The 19,082-nt window shown below is 47.5% G+C and overlaps 1 protein-coding gene across 7 annotated transcripts in view; it reads left to right on the forward strand.

Annotated features, from left to right (window-relative positions):
* The window catches only part of DIAPH2 (diaphanous related formin 2), a 1,634,550-nt gene that overhangs the window by 233,079 nt on the left and 1,382,389 nt on the right, over positions 1-19,082 (forward strand). For all 7 annotated transcript variants that reach the window (XM_073589842.1, XM_073589844.1, XM_073589848.1 and 4 more), the window contains one exon: positions 12,986-13,125. In XM_073589842.1, coding sequence (XP_073445943.1) covers positions 12,986-13,125 — 140 coding nt within the window. The remainder of the gene's footprint in view (positions 1-12,985; positions 13,126-19,082) is intronic.

Raw genomic sequence — 19,082 nt, forward strand, 5'->3', positions numbered from 1 at the left:
ATATCGCACAACTATTGTCAACGACCGGAGCCAAATGTTTACAATCGGGGGATAAAGTAGTTGCACGTTCACGCCGCACATTCACTCCACACCACACACACACTCCGCACGTTCACACCACACATTCACGCCACACATTCCTGCCGCACGTTCACTCCGCACTTTCACCCACACATTCACTCTGTACGTTCACACCACACATTCACTCCATACGCTCACACCGCACGTTCACACCACACATTCACTCCACATGTTCACGCCGCACATTCATACCACACACTCACTCCGCACATTCACACCACACACTCACTCCACACGTTCACATGACACATTCACTCCGCACATTCACACCACACATTCCTGACGCACATTCACACCACACATTCCTGACGCACGTTCACACCACACATTCACTCCGCACGTTCACACCACACATTCACTCCACATGTTCACGCCGCACATTCATACCACACACTCACTCCGCACATTCACACCACACACTCACTCCACACGTTCACATGACACATTCACTCCGCACATTCACACCACACATTCCTGACGCACATTCACACCACACATTCCTGACGCACGTTCACACCACACATTCACTCCACATGTTCTTCTTGTGGCACCCCTGAGGTTTCAGTTGCCACAGAGGTACGGTACCTCACCCAGAGGTGTGGCACCCCATTCCCAGGTAAGGAGGGGGCACCTCACAGGAGTCAGGACTCTAACACCTGCACCCAGCACATACCCTATAGCAGCAGGGCACCCTGGATGTACCCTACGGGAGGATGATCTCAACCCTGCTTGGGTAGTAAAGGGTTTTGAGAGGAGGGTGGAGCTAGTAGGATGAGAGCAGGAGAAGAGAGTTAGTCAGAGGAGAGACTGAAGGGGAAGTTAAAGGGAGCAGACATGCTGACAAGCAGCTCTCTAGAAAGTCTGAAGGAAGAAACAGAAGGAAGCTCCCTGAGGATGTGGCGCCCCTGAGGCTCGGTCGCCACAGAGGTACTGCACCTTCTCCTAAGGTGTAGTGCCCCACCGTCCAAGTAAGGTGGGAACTCCTTTCCACACTCCAACACTCGCACCCCACACAACAGGGTAGTTCTGCACAACCACATTGCGGCTCAGTGCTTAGAGAGTAGCAGAGCACCTTTGGTGGTTCCCTGCTTGGAACACTGGATGTGCTGGGAGGTGGGTGGAGTTAAGATACATAAAAGAGTGGGAAAGTGTAGGATGACAGGTCAGTCTGACAGAAGGTCAGTCGGGTAGGAAGTCACTCAGACAGGAGTGAGGGTCCCTGGAAGAAGGGATGGAGGAAGGAGTGCTGCAGTTCCCTCAGTGATCTGAGCCAGCTGGCACGGGAAAGGAAAAGGAGAAAGACGTAGAACTGAAACCTAAGCTTCCATAAGAGAGAGAACAACTACACGGCCCTGGGGCTACAGCTTCACCTGTGGGGAGCTACACCATCTATGCTACAACACACCATCAGCCCCAGAGGATCCGTATGCAGCGTCGGCTTAACACCTCCCTTGCCGAGCACCACAGGTGGTGTCACGAACTATTCCATTCCACTTAAACTACATTACAAACTTCCATTGATTTTTGGGCGCCCAGGGCCTCGGACCGGGTTACTGCTGCTGTGACACATCCCCCTGACACAGGCCCGGTACCAAGTACCCCACGGCCCTGGGAGGGTGACCCAAAGAGGGAAGGGATCCTAGAGGCACGGCGCAGTGGCTACACTGCCCGTGGGACTCGTTCCACGCCGACTAATGTTGGGTGGAAGGATCAGGTTGCAGTGGGATACCGGCCCCCTAGACCAGTTGAATAATCATCAGACTCGGCTGGGACGCCAGAGGCAGAGGCACCTATAAGTACCTCAGCCACAAGCCACAGTTATCTTCTCCGGAAAGGCAGCCATAAGGGAGCAAGGGGACGCAGAGATGACGTTGCCCGACAAGATCTGCGGTTGCTGGCCTGGGACACTGACTGTGAGGTGTTGGGTAGGAAGAGGAGTAGGAACCAGAACAGTGAGACGGCCAGGAAAGGCACACACGGAAGGGAGTCCTGGGAAGGTGAATCCTGATCTACCTGGGAGTATGCTGAACCCATCACTTGGAGGATGCAGCACCAAGTCAGCACCTGTGTACACAAGAACTGTGAGTAAAACATTTGGAACTGCACCCAGCTGTGTCCTCTAATTATTTCTGCGTCACTTATCCAACGCTGCTACATCTATCATCAAATACAACATCTTTTCTATCACAACTGCCCTGGGACAAAGCTCTTCCTGTGGAGAGCTATTCCAACTCTGCTGCATCATCACCAGTCCCAGAGGATCTACTCTGCAGCGCTGGTCACCTCTGACCAGAAACAACAAGTGGCGTCATGAACACTTTAATATAAACTCCATAAACTTTATCCCTTGTAAATATCCCCCTTTTATTGGACGCCCAGGGCCATGGACCGGGTCACAGTTGCCGTGACACATCCCTTTAAGAAGCGGCCCGGTACCGAGTATCCCCACTCCCCTGGCAGGCACTCCTTTCTCTCCACACGTTCACGCCGCACATTCACGCCGCACGTTCACGCCGCACATTCACGCCGCACGTTCACGCCACACATTCACTTCGCACGTTCCCCCTTCATGTTCCCTCCCCACATTCCTGCCGCACATTCCATCCGCGCATTCCTGCCATACGTTTCCTCCCAACATTAATTCCACACGTTCCCTCCCAATCGTTCTGCACATTCCCGCTGCACATTTACACCACACATTCCTGCCATGTTCTCTCCACACATTTCTGCCGCACGTTCCCCCTTCACGTACATGCCACACATTCCATCCACGTATTCCTGCCGCATGTTCACGCCACACATTCCTGCCACACGTTCCCTCCACACATTCCTGCCGTATGTCCTGCTGCACGTTCACGCCGCACATTTCCGCTGCATGTTCACGGCACACATTCTTGCCACACATTCCCGCTGCTTTTTCACACCACATATTCTTGTCACACGGTCCCTCGACGCATTTCTGACGCATGTTCCCGCTGCACATTCCTGCCACACGTTCCCGATGCACGTCCCTCTCACAAGTTCCCCCTCGTTCCCCCCACACGTTCCCCATTTGCACCTTCCTCTTGCACGTTTCCTCCCCGCATGTTCCCCCCACACTTTCCCTGCCTACGTTCCCCATGCACGTTCCCTTCCTTCGTTACCCTCCGCCCCTTCCCCCCGCATGTCCCCCCACACACATTCCCCCCACACCTTCCCTGCGTATGTTCCCACTGCACGTATCCACATCACATTCCCTCCACACGTTCCCACCGTCTCATCAAACCCCAGGAAGATTGTGTGTAGTCTCGGAGAGTCGAGGCCCCTGCCCCAGCAAGTTCCATACTTTTCTCTAATTTTGGACTTTACAGAAGTTTTTCTCTTGTTCTGATTGTTGATTTTCCATCGGGGCTGAGATCTCCCGCTGGATTCTGCTTTCCTTTCTCTTCTGTTTCTGCGGGAGGAGCTGCCAGATCTGGGAGAAGTTTCACTCCTGGATGGAGCTGATTGTATAATTGTTCCTATCTTTCTAATTTAAATGTGTTTATGAAATGATTTTTGGCAGAAAGTGTGGCGTGTAATGTGTGTTACTGTCACATCGCGGATAAAAGCAAATGTAATTATTGTGGCATCTCGTCAGCAATGCTGCTCCACAAACAGCAGAAAAGGTAACCCCTGCCTGCCCTGAAGGGACCCCGCACACATAGACCCTGCCCTGATGGGAGCCCGCATACTTAGACCCTGCCCTTACGTGACCTTGCACACATAGACCCTGCCCTTGAGGGACCCCACACACACATCCTTCCGTGGGGGGAACCCACACACAGACATAGCCCTGGAGGGAACTCGCACATATTGACCTTGCCCTGAAAGGACTCTGCACCCATAAACCCTGTCCAGGAGGGAACCCACACACAGTCCCTGACCTGGAGGGACCCCGCACACATACACCCTGCCGTGGGGAGAACCTATACACATAGAACCTGCCCTGGAGGGAACTTGCACACATAGAAACTGCCCTGAAGGGACCCCGCGCACACACCTGCAATGTAGTGACCCTGCCCTGGAAAGACTCCACACACACAGACCTGTTCTGGAGGGACCTTGCCCTTTAGGGAACCCGCACACAGTGATCTGCCCTGGAAGGATTCCAAACAAATAGACCCTGCCCTGTAGGAACCCCGTACACAGTGACCCTACCCTGGATTGACCCTGTCCACAAAGATCCTGAGGCTTTAGTAAAGCAAAACTCAATATTTCATCCTCCAGCCACATCCGAAGCTGTATTCAAAATGTAGTAACTTGTTCATATCATGCAGCAGGAAACCCAAGAATTAGTGTCCTGGTGGCCATTGCCCATGATGACTGGGATAAGATCCCTCAGAAACGCTGCCAGACGCTGATGTCTGGTTATAGATCACATCTGCAGCAGGTTATAACAGCCAGAGTTTTCTACGGAGTACTATACAGTCATGGCCAAAAGTTTTGAGAATGACACAAATATTATATTTTCACATGATCTGCTGGCCTCTGGTTTTTATGTGTGTTTGTCAGATGTTTTTATCACATACAGAAATATAATTGCAATCATATTATGAGTAGCAAAAGGTTATATTGACAGTTAGAATGAGTTAATGCAGCAAGTCAATATTTGCAGTGTTGACCCTTCTTCAGGACCTCAGCAATTCTCCCTGGCATGCTCTCAATCAACTTCTGGATCAAATCCTGACTGATAGCAGTCCATTCTTGCAAAATCAATGCTTTTATTTTGTCTGAATTTGAAGGTTTTTGTTTGTCCACCCGTCTCTTGATGATTGACCACAAGTTCTCAATGGGCTTAAGATCTGGGGAGTTTCCAGGCCATGGTCCCAAAATCTCTGTTTTGTTCCCTGAGCCATTTAGTTATCACCTTTGCTTTATGGCAAGGTGCTCCATCATGTTGAAAAAGGCATTGTTGATCGCCAAACTGCTCTTGGGCGGTTGGGAGAAGTTGCTCTTGGAGGACATTCTGGTACCATTCTTTATTCATGGCTGTGTTTTTAGGCAAGACTGAGAGAGCCCATTCCCTTGGCTGAGAAGCAACCCCACACATGATCGGTTTCAGGATGCTTGACAGTTGGCATGAGACAAGACTGGTGGTAGCGCTCACCTGGTCTTCTCCAAATAAGCCGTTTTCCAGATGTCCCAAACAATCGAAAAGGGGATTCATCAGAGAAAATGACTTTACCCCAGTCCTCAGCAGTCCACTCCCTGTACCTCTTGCAGAATATTAGTCTGTCCATGATGTTTTTTCTGGAGAGAAGTGGCTTCTTTGCTGCCCTCCTTGAGACCAGGCCTTGCTCCAAGAGTCTCCGCCTCACAGTGCGTGCAGATGCACTCACACCTGCCTGCTGCCATTTCTGAGCAAGCTCTGCACTGCTGGTAGCCCGATCCCGCAGCTGAAACACTTTTAAGAGACGGTCCTGGCGCTTGCTGGTCTTTCTTGGGCGCCCTGGAGCCTTTTTAGCAACAAGGGAACCTCTCTCCTTGAAGTTCTTGATGATGCGATAGATTGTTGACTGAGGTGCAATCTTTCTAGCTGCGATACTCTTCCCTGTTAGGCCATTTTTGTGCAGTGCAATGATGACTGCACGTGTTTCTTTAGAGATAACCATGGATAACAGAAGAGAAACAATGATGCCAAGCACCAGCCTCCTTTTAAAGTGTCCAGTGGTGTCATTCTTACTTAATCATGACAGATTGATCTCCAGCCCTGTCCTCATCAACACCCACACCTGTATTAATGGAGCAATCACTGAAACGATGTTAGCTGGTCCTTTTAAGGTAGGGCTGCAATGATGTTGAAATGTGTTTTGGGGGATAAAGTTAATTTTCTAGGCAAATATTGACTTTGCAAGTAATTGCTGTTAAGCTGATCACTCTTTATAACATTCTGGAGTATATGCAAATTGCCATTAGAAAAAATGAAGCAGTAGACTTTGTAAAAATTAATATTTGTGTCATTCTCAAAACTTTTGGCCATGACTGTAGATGCTGCTCATGAAGGAGGGAATAATCCTGAGACTGCAGGAGTCAGTCAAAGGGGAATCTTGTGGGGGATTTGCTTTATTAGTCGTGGTCAGTGATTGACTTTCTTGTTTCATTGATTTATTGCAAACAGCAGAAAGGTTGTAAATTATCCAAATTAAAGGGAGTTCAGTGTTGGGGGAAATTGTGATTGTCCAGCTCCTTATACATCTTCTATAAACACCCGGAACCAGGCCCCCTCCACTATATACACCCAGATCCCAGCCCTCTCCATTTACACCCGGATTCCGGCCCCCTCCTCTATATGCATCAGGATCCCGGCCCTCTCCTCTGTATGCACCCGGATTCCGGCCACCTCCTCTATATACACCTGGATCCCGGCCACTTCCTCTATATATACCCGGATCCCGGCCTCCTCCTTTATATACACCCGAATCCCAGCCCCCTCCTTTATATACATGTGAGGGAGCGCCAGGGCCGTAGTCGTGGCTGAGAGAATCTGGTCTTGCTCGCCCTGGTCTCCCTTCACATACAAGGAACGTCCTTTAATCAGCTTACTTGCCTCTCTTCACCTTCTGGGTCTCATCTGAGCTGCTGTAGACCCTTTCCATACGATTGCGCACAAACAGAGACACAGTCCAGATGCACCTTAAAACGTAGAACTTTACTTGTTCCTTGTCGCAGCACATCCTTGTCAGATACAACATCAGCATAGGGTTCCATACAGTCCACATTTTCTACTTTCCCTGCACTCCTTACTACGGCCTTCAGTATGTGCCCGGGTCGTACCGCTTCTTGTGGTAACGCAGCGTCATCCCTGTTCAGACTCACCACGCTTAGGTGTTCCCTCGTCCATGTTGCCCCAAACATGAGGGCATCTTCCCATGCAGTGAATTGCCACATTGTAGAGCCACCAGCGCCCCCATACTGTTGTGACTGTTGTTTTAGCCTCTGCTCTATCACTGCTGTCACACTGTTGCTTGGGCTGTACTTCTGGCCCGCTGGGCCCTGGATGGCTGGGCTTCACACTTAAACATTGCGGAGCTACTGGGTAGCTCGGGCTCCAAGCCCACCTGAGCTGTATGGGCTCCCTAGCCCCTCTGAATCTACCCAGGAAACTGTTCCTGCCTTATCCCCAGTTAACTCCTCCTATAGTTAACTATATACACTAAGGTGTCATGTACCCATCTAGTGACTGACTAAGGTACTACGCTTTCCCTATGTTACAAATAATAGCACTAGATAAAATACAGTAATCAATACAGCAGCCATATACAGTGGGGCAAAAAAGTATTTAGTCAGTCAGCAATAGTGCAAGTTCCACCACTTAAAAAGATGAGAGGCGTCTGTAATTTACATCATAGGTAGACCTCAACTATGGGAGACAAACTGAGAAAAAAAAATCCAGAAAATCACATTGTCTGTTTTTTTTTCATTTTATTTGCATATTATGGTGGAAAATAAGTATTTGGTCAGAAACAAGCAATCAAGATTTCTGGCTCTCACAGACCTGTAACTTCTTCTTTAAGAGTCTCCTCTTTCCTCCACTCATTACCTGTAGTAATGGCACCTGTTTAAACTTGTTATCAGTATAAAAAGACACCTGTGCACACCCTCAAACAGTCTGACTCCAAACTCCACTATGGTGAAGACCAAAGAGCTGTCAAATGACACCAGAAACAAAATTGTAGCCCTGCACCAGGCTGGGAAGACTGAATCTGCAATAGCCAACCAGCTTGGAGTGAAGAAATCAACTGTGGGAGCAATAATTAGAAAATGGAAGACATACAAGACCACTGGTAATCTCCCTCGATCTGGTGCTCCACGCAAAATCCCACCCCGTGGGGTCAGAATGATCACAAGAACGGTGAGCAAAAATCCCAGAACCACGCAGGGGGGACCTAGTGAATGAACTGCAGAGAGCTGGGACCAATGTAACAAGGCCTACCATAAGTAACACACTACGCCACCATGGACTCAGATCCTGCAGTGCCAGACGTGTCCCACTGCTTAAGCCTGTACATGTCCGGGCCCGTCTGAAGTTTGCTAGAGAGCATTTGGATGATCCAGAGGAGTTTTGGGAGAATGTCCTATGGTCTGATGAAACCAAACTGGAACTGTTTGGTAGAAACACAACTTGTCGTGTTTGGAGGAAAAAGAATACTGAGTTGCATCCATCAAACACCATACCTACTGTAAAGCATGGTGGTGGAAACATCATGCTTTGGGGCTGTTTCTCTGCAAAGGGGCCAGGACGACTGATCCGGGTACATGAAAGAATGAATGGGGCCATGTATCATGAGATTTTGAGTGCAAACCTCCTTCCATCAGCAAGGGCATTGAAGATGAAACGTGGCTGGGTCTTTCAACATGACAATGATCCAAAGCACACCGCCAGGGCAACGAAGGAGTGGCTTCGTAAGAAGCATTTCAAGGTCCTGGAGTGGCCTAGCCAGTCTCCAGATCTCAACCCTATAGAAAACCTTTGGAGGGAGTTGAAAGTCCGTGTTGCCAAGCGAAAAGCCAAAAACATCACTGCTCTAGAGGAGATCTGCATGGAGGAATGGGCCAACATACCAACAACAGTGTGTGGCAACCTTGTGAAGACTTACAGAAAACGTTTGACCTCTGTCATTGCCAACAAAGGATATATCACAAAGTATTGAGATGAAATTTTGTTTCTGACCAAATACTTATTTTCCACCATAATATGCAAATAAAATGAAAAAAAAACAGACAATGTGATTTTCTGGATTTTTTTTCTCAGTTTGTCTCCCATAGTTGAGGTCTACCTATGATGTAAATTACAGACGCCTCTCATCTTTTTAAGTGGTGGAACTTGCACTATTGCTGACTGACTAAATACTTTTTTTCCCCACTGTACATACAAGACAGCATATATACATGTGGTAAAAGGGTGACCATCACACGATCCCGGTACACCCCTTACATACACCCAGATCACGTCCCACTCCTCTGTATACACCTTGATACTGGCACCCTCCTCTACATACACCGGTATCCTGGCCCCCTCTCCTATATACACCAGTATCCCGGCCCCCTCTCCTATTTACACTAGGATCCTGGCCTACTTCTCTGTATACACCCGGTACCTGGCACCCCGCTCTGTATACACCCGTATCCCGACCCTATCCTCTATGTCCACCTGTATCCCAGCCCCCTCCTCTATATATACACCCGTATCCCAGCCCCCTTCTCTGTATACACCGGTATCCCGGCCCCCTCCTCTATATACACCCGGATCCCAGCCCCATCCTCTATATCATTGTCACTTTTGCTCTGTCTTCAGCAGATGCCTCCTGATGTGACATTGGTGCCAGGCTGACAGTGACGACAGCATCTTTATTTCGCTGTCATACATGTCTCGAATCTTATTAATAAATTACTCACACTTTTATCGCTGGAGTCTGGAAACTTGTACATAACCTAAATAATTTATTACACAATACGTGAGAACTCGAAGCCGTTTTATAAGACAAGGGAATCATCAGAGTAGTCCTGTCTCTTATCGGAGGAAAGACCCCTGGTAATCAAAAATACCAGCCACTGCTACAGCCCCCAATATGTACCAGCCACTGCTACCCCATAAATGCCAGCTACAGCCCCTGATATGTGCCAGCCACTGCCTCCCATAAATACCAGCTACAGCACCCGATATATACCAGCCACAGCCCCCGATATGTACCATCTACTGCTACCCCATAAATGCCAGCTACAGCCCCCGATATGTACCAGCCACTGCCTCCCATAAATACCAACTACAGCCCCCGATTATTACCAGCTACAGCCCCCGATATGTACCAGCCACTGCCTCCTATAAATACCAGCTACAGCCCCCAGTATGTACCAGCCACTGCCCCATAAATACCAGCTACAGCCCCTGATGTGTACCAGTCACTGCCTCCCATAAATACCAGCTACAGGCCCCAATATATACCAGCCTCTGCCCCATAAATACCAGCTACAGTCCCCGATATGTACCAGCCACTGCCCCCCATAAATACCAGCTACAGTGCCATGATATGGACCAGTCACTGTCTCCCATAAATACCAGCTACAGCCCCCTGATATGTACCAGTCACTGACTCCCATAAATACCAGCTACAGCCCCCGATATGTACCAGCCACGGCTTCCCATAAATACCAGCTGCAGCCCCCGGTATATACCAGCGACAGCCCCCCGATATGTACCAGCCACTGCCTCCCATAAATTCCAGCTATAATCCCCCGGTATATACCAGCCACAGCCCCCCGATATGTACCAACCACTGTCCCCCATAAATACCAGCTATAGTGCCCTGATATGGACCAGTCACTGCCTCCCATAAATACCAGCTACAGCCCCCGATATATACCATATACAGCCCCCGATATGTACCAGTTACTGCCTTTCCCCACCCAGTAAATGTCAACCACTGCCCTGATACAGATCAGCCTTCTGTCCCTCTAAATTTTACCTGCTGCTGTCCAATAAATGTCATCCACGCCACCTCCTAAATGCCAAAGGCCACCAATCGGTGCCAGCTATAGTGCCACTATTACTGCCATACACTGCTCGTCCATAATTGCAGCCACAGTTCCCCCTCCAGTTAACGGCCACGGCTCCCCCTCCAGTTACCGACCACGGCTCCACCTCCAGTTACTGGCCATGGCACCCCTTCCAATTTCCGGCCACGGCTCCCCTTCCAGTTACCGACCACGGTTCCCCCTCCAGTTACGGGCCACGGCTTCCCTGCAGGTACGGGCACTGGCGCTCCCCTACTGTCAACAGCCACGGCTCCTTTACTGTTACCAGCCACATCTCCCCTACCGTTGCAGGCCAAGGCTCACCTACAATTACTGACCATGGCTCCTCTACGTCTACCAGCCATGGCTCCCCTACAATTACTCATCATGGCTCCTCTACATCTACCAGCCATGGCTCCCCTACAATTACTGACCAAGGCTCCCATATGTCTAGCGACCATGCCTCCCCTACAGTTACCGGCCACGGCTCCCCTACAATTACTGGCCACAGCTCCACTACAATTACTGGCCACGGACTCCCCTACGTCTACCGGTCACGGCTCCCCTACAATTACTGGCCACGGCTGCCATATAGCATCCAGTTTTTGTGGACTTTGTACATTTATGGGCGATCTGTGATGCTAAACCCATGACGATTCAGCTTCCTCATAACTGGACATTGTATCAGTAAATCATCGGGATGCGGACTGATGTGCGGTTTACCTCTATGTACAGCGTTGCAGAATGTATTGGTGTCATATTAATAGCAGGAAATGATTAGACTAAGAGGTTTTGGTACTGTTGCTTGTACCCGGTATCCCTGCCCGGCCGCAGGGCGATGGCTTCAAGTCGCTCATGGATTCTTCTTTCAAGTAACATGACTTTTTTCCTTGTTTCTTTGGATCATTGACTTTGATACAGAAGGAATTGTGGTGTAAGGCTGCGGAATTAGAGAGGTCTCCAGAGCCAGAGAGGACTCCTGGAGTCTCCGGGGTAAACTACTGATTACACAGAGGCTTTATGACGGATCAGGGCTTTCATAGTCATCCTTCATGTCCGGGCTGTGGAGGAGACTTCGTAATCCTCAGTGCATTTTATATTCTATGTTTATTTCTCAGGCGCCGCAGGATAATGCAGAGCATCCGATGATAATATTACATTCATTCCACTCTGATATTACCTCCAAGTTACGCCATTCACCTGTGGTGCTACATGGTCAATCTTATGGGCTGACTTATCTGTGGTTACAAGCAAAAAATAGCCCCCAACAGGCATTATTATAGTTGTATATGTGAATTTAGCTTAAGTCATACTTCCATATAGTGCCAGAATAATACTGCCACATAGTGCTGAGGTAATATTTCTACAGAGTGCCAGGGTATTACTGCTACTTACTGCCAAGGTAATACTGCTACATAGTGTGCCAGGGTAATACTGCTACTTACTGCCAATGTGATATTGCCACAGAATGCCATGGTAATAACGTCTAGTTATGACTTCCATATAGTGCCAGAGTAAAGCTGCCACATAGTGCTGGGGTAATACTGCTACATAGTGCCAAGATATAACTGCCACATACTGCCAGGGTAATACTGGCACATAGTGCCAGGGTAGTACTGCCACATAGTGCCAGGGTAATACTGCTATTTACTGCCAAGGTGATATTGCCACATAATGCCATGGTAATACAGTCTAGGTATAAATTCCAAATTATTTCAGGGTAATACTGCCACATAGTGTCGGGGTAATACTGCTACATAACGCCGGGGTCATACAGCTGCTTTGTGCCAGGGTAATACTGCCACCTAATGGCAGGGTAATACTGCGACATAATGCCAGGGTAATAGTTCCACATAATGCCAGGGTAATAGTTCCACATAATGCCAGGGTAAAACTGCCACAAAGTGCCAGGGTAATACTGCCATATAATGCCAGAGTAATATCGCTACATCATCCCAGTCCCTTAAAGTGCCATACATATCGCCATACACTGCGGTCCCTTTTTCCACATTGCATGTCAGGGCATGAAGTCATTTACAGGAAACAAAGCTGCGCTGCTCCTGTGATACATTGTGACATATCCTCAGCTGTGAGCACGACTGCAGTGTATCAGCTTTCTGTTAAGAAATGAGCAATCCTTTATGATTAGTGACAGGTTTTCGACTCTATTTGTGAACATTGATGAGTCTGTTCACTGACAGCAAGCTGACATTTTGTAAATGATGTTGGCTGCTGTGAGAGCTTGGCCTGGTAGCCACATTATGCACGTTTGCAATCAGTGGCGGTCATAGTGACTGATGGCAGAGATTTGGAGCTGAAACATTTAATCCGTCTCCCACGTCCTGACCATGTGTCCTCCTTTCCTCCATAGGGCGGCCTGAAGAACAACAAGCATGAGTGCACCCTGTCCTCCCAGGAGTACGTGCACGAACTGCGCTCTGGCATAGCAGACGAGAAACTGCACAACTGTCTGGAGTCGCTGAGAGTCTCTCTGACCAGCAACCCTGTCAGGTAAGAGATGATGGGAACCCTTCTTCTGACCCCAATGTTAACATGTGACCCCTAAGTCCCCCGATCTCCTAGTGCCAAGTCCTGATTGGCCGCCACACTGCTCTGCTATTCGGAAGTTGACGCTCTGTTTCGCCGGTATTGTGGCGGACTCACCACAGTATTATTAGAACGGTCATGGAGTCACAGCCCATTATGTAGAAAGTTTTCCAGCCCTGAGAACACAAGGCAGTAAGATAACTCCAGGCTGATATTACTGATGGTTCAGGGACTGGGCCCCTCTAGTAAAAAGTAGGTGACCCCTTGCCAGAAGCCCAGTGTCCTATCAGTGCTGTATGTGCGCCCTCATTCTACCGGGATGAACGATTGCGTTTATGAACCTCTCTAGACAGGTGAGCAGCGATGTGCATCCAAAGAGTCACACGCTCTGATCAATATACAACTGGCGTACATTACCCTGCGTGCACAGTATATTCATTGCCTCTGAGCGCAGAGTAGTGTAGACTACTTCTGTTATTCCTCCAATACAAAGAGCACAGAAAAGGGAACTCCCTGTATGCACAGATACTTAAGATCAAGCCTGCAACCACCACTAGGGGTAGCTCCCTGTATACACAAATACATAAGATCCAGCCTGCAGCCACCACTAGAGGGAGCTCCCTGTATACAGAGATACATGATAAGATCCTGTCTGCAGCCACCACTAGGGGGAGCTCCCTGTATACACAAATACACACGCTCTGATCAATATACAACTGGCGTACATTACCCTGCGTGCACAGTATATTCATTGCCTCTGAGCGCAGAGTAGTGTAGACTACTTCTGTTATTCCTCCAATACAAAGAGCACAGAAAAGGGAACTCCCTGTATGCACAGATACTTAAGATCAAGCCTGCAACCACCACTAGGGGTAGCTCCCTGTATACACAAATACATAAGATCCAGCCTGCAGCCACCACTAGAGGGAGCTCCCTGTATACAGAGATACATGATAAGATCCTGTCTGCAGCCACCACTAGGGGGAGCTCCCTGTATACACAAATACATATGATCCAGCCTGCAGCCATCACTAGAGGGAGCTCCCTGTATACAGAGATACATGATAATATCATGTCTGAAGCCACCACTAGGGGGAGCTCCCTGTATACAGAGATACATGATACGATTCTGTCTGCAGTCACTACTTGGGGGATCTCCCTGTATACAGAGAGCCATGATAAGATCCTCTCTGCAGTCACTACTAGGGGGAGCTCCCTGTATACAGAGATACATGATAAGATTCTGTCTGCAGACACCACTAGGGGGAGCTCCCTGTATACAGAGATACATGATAAGATACTGTCTGCAGTCACCACTAGAGGGAGCTCCCTGTATACAGAGATCTATGATGAGATCCAGCCTGCAGCCACCACTAGGGGGAGCTCTCTGTATACAGAGATAGATTATAAGATCCTGACTGAAGCCACCAATAGAGGGAGCTCCCTGTATACAGAGATACATGATAAGATCCTGTCTGCAGCCACCACTAGGGGTAGCTCCCTGTGTACACAAATACATAAGATCCAGCCTGCAGCCACCACTAGAGGGAGCTCCCTGTATACAGAGATACATGATATGATTCTGTCTGCAGTCACTACTTGGGGGATCTCCCTGTATACAGATAGCCATGATAAGATCCTCTCTGCAGTCACTACTAGGGGGAGCTCCCTGTATACAGAGAGCCATGATAAGATCCTCTCTGCAGTCACTACTAGGGGGAGCTCCCTGTATACAGAGATACATGATAAGATCCTGTCTGCAACCACCACTAGAGGGATCTCCCTGTATGCAGAGATACATAAGACCCAGCCTGCAGACACTACTAGGGCGTGCTCCCTGTATACGGAGATACATGATACGATCATGTATATATTCATTACTAGGGGGAGCTCCCTGTATACAGAGATACATGATAAGATTCTGTCTGCAGCCACCACTAGGGGGAGCTTCCTGTATACATAGATACATAAGATCCAGCCTGCAGTCACTACTAGGAGGAGCTTTATGTATACAGAGATACATGATAAGATCCTGTGTGTTCATTACTAGGGGGAGCTTCCTGTATATAGTGTAAGACAGCGCCTACTGAATGTATTGGGTGACACTCACTTGGCTGCGGGATTTAAGGCACACAGGAATATTTTTCCACTTAAACAGTCTATGTGGTTTATTATTCCACTCATAAATCACTGTAGGCCATGTTTACACATCACAGACCTCACATAGTCCATAGTAGCACTTCATAATATACGGCTTTAACTTGCAGTCACTAAACACGCTGGACTTCTCACTTCGTCCCATTACCGTGGGTGACCGCATGCCGAACAGTTAATTACATATATCAATGGAACATAATAAACACCGTTAGGAATCAAATTAAGCCCACGTTGGCCCTCACTATTTTCACTCAACTATGTACCCCTACTTAACTCTACTTTAGATTTGATTAAGATGTGGAGAGCGCCTTTTGTTTCCTGGATGGGCCGCAAAAACCTTATAAAAGGCTTCATATTACCTAAGTTCAGCTACATATCAAGAATGTTACCTATTAAGATTTCTGACACATTCTTTCAAAAAGTGCGCTCCATTTTCGGGAAATACATCTGGAGGGGCTCAAAACCCAGACTTAGCTATAATATATTCTCACTCCCTAAAATTAAGGGGGACATGGGGACTCCTGCCCCACAGAAATATCATACCTCGGCGACTTTATCTCTAATAGTTGATTGGATGAGAGGTCATAAGCACAAGCTTTGGACAACGATTGCAGATGAGTCAGTGCCAGTTCCAATTTCCACCATACTCCATGCATCTAAGGAATTTGTCCACAATTTGGAAATCTCTAATGCAATATCTAAAAATTTGCTTCAGACCTGGATAAAACATTCCCTCTCATTAATGCCACTCCCGTCACCCTTAGCCAGAGTAATGGATCTACCAGGTCTCTAGTTGGATAATTCCAAAATTAAGAATTCTACAAAATAAATTTCCACACTACCATATAAATTTTCTTCACTACAACGGGCTCAAAAAATCCATAAGATCCTATTTACAAACTGGAGTCCCATTCAGGAAGTTACCGGCCTTCGAAACATTGTTAACTCAACACAAACAGCCAAGAGGTGTAGTGGCTAAGCTATACCAGATGCTCTTGTCTAGCTCAATCCCTGCTAAACGGGCTTTCATATCAAATTGGGAAAAAGAACTGGGTATCAAACTGCAAGACTGGGAGGTGGAACATATTTATAAAAATTTGCATGGTCCATCCGGGTGTGTGAGAGTTCAAGAAAACTCATACAAGATTGTTACCAGATGGTACACCACCCCAGTGGCGACACATCTATGGTATCCTAGCACATCCTCAACCTGTTGGAGATGCTCTAGAGAAATGGGAACGTTCTTACACATGTGGTGGTCATGCAATAAGATCCAGACATTCTGGAAAAGTGTGTTGAAAAAAAAACCTAAAATTTATAAGCTTTCAAATTCTCCATCTCCGAAACTTATTTTTCTGAATTGGTCAAAATATACAAATCCCTCTTAATGCTTCTGATAGCTGCGGCCAAATTACTCATGCCTTTGCATTGGCTGTCCCAGAGTTGTCCGAACTTATCAGATTGGATATATGAAGTCGATCAGCTATATTATATAGAAGAGATAATAGCTTACACACATTTTACACAAGATAAATTCAAGGTGACCTGGGCCCCATGGAAATTATTCAGAGATAATGATGAATACCTGGAGTTATTAGGCCAACAGTAAATCTCATAAATTAGTTGATGATTTGCACTTTTATCTGAAGATAACGGTCCACTAACAGGTCTCTTGAAGCAGAAAAATTTAACCGCCAAAACCAACCTTCCTTCTCGGGGGGCATTCCCCTACCCCTCCATCCCTACCCCCTTTACTTTTCTTCTCTTCTTTATCTATTTGAACTACCTATTCTCATTTATATAAGGTGGACAGATTGATATTTATAGCTATGACATCCTTCCTAATGATATTTGTGTTAAGTTTCAAAGTTTTTGGGAGATAACCATAATTCTCATTGAGGTAACTGTGATCACGGAATAGTACATCATATTTCTTTAATTTCTCTTACCAAGCAATATAACTGAAGGATGACTATGAAGTACTCTATAGCTTGTAACACATCGTTTTATGTAACATTGTTATTTGTGTTAAAACCAATAAAAAGATGTTTAAAAAGAAAAAGGAACATAATAAACAGACAGTCTGTTCCAATGGCAGATACTTCTCTGCCGTTATTATAACCCCCCTTTCTGGAGTCACCTTCCTAGAGCTAATGCTCCACACGCTGACTCCTGTCAGTCCTCTCTCCTGGAGAAGCTGCCTTACTGGAATCACCGTCTTTGTGACCAGGGAGCTCCCGACAGTCCAGATTCTCAGAAGGACGGTAGCTCCCCCAACACAGTGCTGTCACAGACTTTGCACATACACGGCTTCTCCATTTGCTCTTCAGCAAGTCCACTCCTTGGACCTTCCAACACACAGGTCTCTAGGTCCATGGCCTCACCATGTGCTTTTCAGGAATCCGATCCTACTCCAGGGATCTTCCAATACACAGGCCATCCAGGACCTTACACACTGACCATTCAAGTCCATACACTCTGAACCATGTGACGCAAACCCTGGACACATTATGTAGCTGTAACCACCCCCATAGGTGGGCAGTGTGTCTGTATACAGAGATCTATGATGAGATACAGCCTGCAGCCACCACTAGGGGGAGCTCTCTGTATACAGAGATAGATTATAAGATCCTTTCTGAAGCCACCAATAGAGGGAGCTCCCTGTATACAGAGATACATGATAAGATCTTGTCTGCAACCACCACTAGGGGTAGTAGCTCCATGTATACACAAATACATAAGATTCAGCCTGCAGCCACCACTAGAGGGAGCTCCCTGTATACAGAGATACATGATATGATTCTGTCTGCAATCACTACTTGGGGGATCTCCCTGTATACAGAGAGCCATGATAAGATCCTCTCTGCAGTCACTACTAGGGGGAGCTCCCTGTATACAGAGATATATGATAAGATCCTGTCTGTATTCATTACTAGGGAGAGCTCCCTGAATATAGAGATACATGATAAGATCCTGTTTGCAGTCATCACTAGGGGGAGTTGCCTGTATACAGAGGTACATGATAAGATCCAGCCTGCTGCCACCACTATGGGGAGCTCCCTGTATACAGAGATACATAAGGTCCAGCCTTCAGCCACCACTAGGGGGAGCTCCCTGTATTCAGAGATACATGATACAATTCTGTCTGCAGTCACCACTAGGGGGAGCTCCCTGTATACAGAAATACATGATAAGATCCTCTCTGCACTCACTACTAGGTGGAGCTTTCTGTATACAGAGATACATAAAATAAGATCCTGTCTGTAATCACCACTAGGGCTGCTCCCTGTTTACAGAGATACATGATACGATCCTGTCTGTAGCCCCAGTAGGGGTAGCTCCCTGTATACAGAGATACATGACAAGATTCTGTCTGCAACTACCACTAGGGGTAGCTCCCTGTATACAGAGTTACATGGTAAGATCCTGTCTGGTGCCATTACTAGGGGGAGCTCTCTGTATACAGAGATACATGATAAGATCCTGTCTGCAGCCACCACTAAGGGGAGATCCCTGTATATAGAGATACATGATAAGATTATGCCTGCAGCCACCACTAGGGGGAGCTCCCTGTATACAGAGATACATGATAAGATCCTGTCTGTATTCATTACTAGGGGGAGCTTCATGTATATAGAGATTCATGATAAGATCCTATTTGCAGCCTCCACTAGAGCTAGCTCCCTGTATACTGAGATACATTATAAGATCCGGTTGGAGTCACCATTAGGGGAAGCTCCCTGTATACAGAGATACATAAGATC

Source organism: Dendrobates tinctorius, unplaced genomic scaffold (genome assembly GCF_039654945.1).
Source record: "Dendrobates tinctorius isolate UK_male_01 unplaced genomic scaffold, ASM3965494v1 ptg000114l, whole genome shotgun sequence".
NCBI classification, from domain to species: Eukaryota; Metazoa; Chordata; class Amphibia; order Anura; family Dendrobatidae; genus Dendrobates; species Dendrobates tinctorius.